Raw genomic sequence first — 4,225 nt, 5'->3', positions numbered from 1 at the left:
ACTTTATCTAACCTAAAAAAAAGGAAGATAGGAAATATTAAAATACACAAAAATGTTTAAGTTTTATAACATTTATTTTAAAACATTTTCAATTATTTTTTAAATAAAAATATGTTTAACTAATTGATAGTATAAAACATGGCATTACCAATACACACTAAATTTAAGTTATCAAATGCCTTCTATCATTAATATTATCTATGTAGTAAGTTATGAAATTCATACACTTGACACTTGTAGAACACGTATACGTGAAGTATTTAATTTAAAAAGTATTTGTTGGATTTATGACAATTATAGTACGGTTCTAACACAATTTAAAAAAAAAAATACATTAATTTTGTTAAAACTCAAACTTATTGTATAAATTTTTATTATGATTATAAAAATAAGAAACAAATTATTTTTAACCACTCATAAAAAAACATTTTTCTGCTCCAAAAAATAATTTGGAACATACTTGTGTACATAAATCTTTATTGTAAATTTATATAATTCATAATTATATAATATTTAGGTATGTGTTCCCGTATCTTACATTTTAGATATTATATGTATCTTTATATTCGTGTCCGTATCATATAAGTGTGGTTAGATAGGTAATAAGTAAGTTTATATAATTATTTGTTTTTGTTTTTATTATATTAGACAATAGTTAAAAAAAAATGCAAAAGTAAGTGTGGTTATTAGAAATAGAAGGAGTAGGAGTAAATGGGTGATGTATTTGATTGTTTGATGCAGAAGTGAGAGAGTGTCTTTGATGTTTGAGGGCATAGAAGAGCAGAAGAGTCAGAAGCAGAGGTGCATGTCAACGCTCCTAAGCTCCTCACACAGACAACTCTGCAACAGTGCTCTCTGTCTGTCACTCTGCCAATAAAGGAACACACCCAACCTAAGTAAGATAATAATATTATATTATAAGCTTTCTTTTGTCTTGGGACTTTCTACCCTACTTACTCCATCCATCGCAATGGCAGAAAAAGCCAACTCTGCTCAGTAACCGTTCCCCCACGCGGCAACCCTGCTTCTTTAATTCTCATTTTCTCTCACCCTTTTCTCTCTGCCTATTTACTCCTTCATTCATGTGCTTTTTCTTTTCCAACACTTTTAACACACCCAACACCACTCTTCGCTTCTTCCTTTTCCGGTGCCGTCGGAATGTCACCGGGGACACCAACCCACGCCCCAGAGGACGGAAAACACTACCCTGCTCCGCTCTCTCCTCACGACGACGTCGTCAGAGACTCCTCTCTCTTCTGGGACACTCTCAAACGTTTTCACTTCCTCATGGGTACCAAATTCATGTGAGTTTCTATTTTTCATTCTTCATTTTATTTATTTATTTATCCGTGTTTAAACTTTTTCATTAATAAAAATGTGGTTTTGATTTAATGGTGGCTGAGGTTTGGTGTTGGCCAGTGTTTTTTTTTTTATATTATTATTAAAAATGGTTAAATAAAATAAAATAAAATGTTGGACCGTTTTGGCCTGGTCAACTTGTTAAGGATTCCTGTGATTGGAGGGAAGGAGCTGGATTTACACGTTCTTTACGTGGAAGTTACCAGAAGAAGTGGCTACGAGAAGGTGGGTTTCTTCTTCCCTACAACCTCTCTATGGCACCTTTTTTTTTTAATTGTTAAATAAATAAATAATTCAAGAAATAGAACATGTTTTTTTTTTTTTTTTTTTTTAACTCTCTAAAGTTCAGGTAGTTGCAGAGAAGAAGTGGAGGGAAGTTGGTAGTGTTTTCAAGTTCTCATCAACTACCACAAGTGCTTCTTTTGTATTGAAGAAACATTACTTCAGTCTTCTCTATCATTATGAACAAGTTCACTTTTTCAAAGCTCGGGGTTGTGTCTATACTCCTTCAACAGGTAACACTTTACATTTTTTTTAAAAATATTTATTATATATATTTGGCCATTTTGTTGGTTTAACCAGTTGATCAATGAGATTCCATGGTGCAGATGCATCTTCCGGAAACAGCCCTTCGTGGAGACCTGAATTAGCTATTGTGGAATATTCTCCTAAGCCCTTAAATAGTAGTCCTGAATCTCGTGCTGAAGGTGAATATGCAATTCTCAAGTCAGGGAAAAAAAAATTAAATTTCTAAGATTAGCTGGTTTAATTTAGGGGTTACTTGTTCTTGGAACTGTCATCTTCGTGGAATTGGTTGGTGATTGATTGATTAATTTCTAATTCATTTATCAAGGTAATCAACTCATATCTAGCTAGTTAATGAAATTCGGTTTCACGCACATTTGGAAGTTGCAAATTGCAATCCCTTCCTTAGTTATGCATTTTCGTTTGTAGTAACAGCTCATGGCTTATTAAGAAAGAACAACGTGGTTATCTGCAATTTCAAAGTGTTTCTGGGTTTTGAAATTTACTGTTCGTTTTGTTGTCTGCAGAAACTTCATGTCTTTCGGGGAATGGAACGATAGAGGGGAAATTCGAGTGTGGTTATTTAGTGTCTGTGAAACTGGGTTCAGAGGTTCTTAGAGGGGTGCTTTACCATCCAGAAAAAATGGTTGCTCTTCCTACGATTCCTCCTCAGCATGAGAATGCCATTGTGCCATTCAAAAGCAAAGCTCATCGTTCTGGTCGTAGGAGGAGAAACAAGAGAAGGTGGGACCCCAACTATCCAAAACCTAATAGGAGTGGCTATAACTTCTTCTTTGCTGAAAAGCATTACTCTCTCAAAGCTCTCTACCCAAACAGAGAAAGGGAGTTTACCAAGATGATTGGCCAGTCATGGAACAGTCTTAACCCCGAAGAAAGAATGGTTATTTTTTTGTCCCTATTGTTGTTATCTGGAAATCAATGTTGAAGTTAATATAATGTTTTTGATCAAAACATGATGCAAAGTAATAGATTCTGGGTTAATGATGCTTGTTGCAGGTTTATCAGAACATCGGGTTAAGAGACAAAGAAAGGTACAAGAGAGAATTGACTGAGTACAAGGAGAAGATGAAGCTTAGGCAGACTCCAGAAGTTGGACTTCCATAGAATCTTACTGCTACCCTTTTCTGGAAATCAAAGAAAAAATTGGCTAAGAAATCTTTTGTGGACTTTTACATACATACTATTAATGTGGATAATGGTCCATTGGACTACGGTCTACACAATTATTGTTTTTACTTTTTTTCTTTGTTTTTTCAAAAAAAAAAAACTGGTGTCATCCTTTCGTTTAGTTTAATCAATCAATTATCTTTCTAAATTTGTTGTTTGTGGATGAATGGGACAATGAAGTATAGCGTGGTCCACACAATCTTATATATATATATATATGTTTTCTATTCTTGAATTTTTTGTCTTTAAAAATGAAAAAAATTGATTAAAAATTGTTTAACTCTTACAATCTTTACTCATACTTTTTTATTAGTTGTGTCTTTTTTAACTTTCACCTTCCTAGATCTATTTAAACAAAATAAAAATAAAAATTGGATACCAAAGAATACAAAGTGTTCAGTAACAAGACTATCTTGAAGGAATATATAGGTTTCTTAAAACTGTTCGATATACTTACGTATTCCTATCTATCTATCTATTATGCAAATTTATTTTGAAAGTTTAAGAGAGTTCCCTATCATACTCTGATTTTACTAAAGTTCAAAGGTTTCCTAGTTACAAAAAGAAAGTATTTCAAAAAAACTTTAATTAAGAGATAGTTGATATAACTAGGAATTACCTTTTTTTTAATTCTTTTATAATCTTTGTTTTGATACAAATTATTGAATGAAACGTTTATTAATAAATCAAAAAGTATAATGGATAATCTTATTATAAAGTTAATAATTAATAATTCAAAGGTTTGGATTCAATTTTGACTTAATTAGTCTCAAGAAGTGACAAAGATAAATTATGCTTTAAAATAAATTTGTAAAATAAATGCGATTGAATAGATGATATAATTAAAAATATTATAATTTTTTATATAAAAAATATCACATCTCCAGAGCAAATGTAAATGGTTTTGAGAAGAATAACGAACAACAGAAAAACTAACATGCATAGGACTTGAATCTAGATGTGTTTTGTGTAAAATCTGGGTTGTTTAACCATGGTTATTTCAACTCTATTAATTATATTTTACTATTTTTAAAAACTTTATAGACTAAGTGTTTAGTGGTCGGAGTTCACTGCATGGAGTAAGCATGTTAGCTCGGTTTTTGGGCTTATAAGGTGGGCCATGTATTAGGCTGAGTTTTGATTGTAAGCCCAC

General features: G+C 32.0%; 1 protein-coding gene across 2 annotated transcripts; it reads left to right on the top strand.

Annotated features, from left to right (window-relative positions):
• Positions 1-712: 712 nt before the first annotated feature.
• LOC137821282 (high mobility group B protein 9) lies at positions 713-3,220 on the top strand. 2 transcript variants are annotated; one of them, XM_068625799.1, is made up of 7 exons: positions 713-896; positions 978-1,304; positions 1,506-1,584; positions 1,709-1,874; positions 1,968-2,066; positions 2,412-2,785; positions 2,902-3,220. In XM_068625799.1, exons 2-7 carry the CDS (start codon positions 1,159-1,161, stop codon positions 3,007-3,009), a joined length of 972 nt encoding a protein of 323 aa, XP_068481900.1. In that variant the 5' UTR covers positions 713-896; positions 978-1,158; the 3' UTR covers positions 3,010-3,220. The 2 variants fall into 2 exon arrangements, with proteins under 2 accessions (XP_068481900.1, XP_068481899.1); XM_068625798.1 differs by having other exon boundaries at positions 713-1,304.
• The last annotated feature ends 1,005 nt before the right edge of the window (positions 3,221-4,225 follow it).

This window comes from Phaseolus vulgaris, chromosome 9 (assembly GCF_000499845.2).
Source record: "Phaseolus vulgaris cultivar G19833 chromosome 9, P. vulgaris v2.0, whole genome shotgun sequence".
In the NCBI taxonomy this organism is placed as follows: Eukaryota; Viridiplantae; Streptophyta; class Magnoliopsida; order Fabales; family Fabaceae; genus Phaseolus; species Phaseolus vulgaris.
This window is presented reverse-complemented; position numbering and strand designations above follow the sequence as displayed.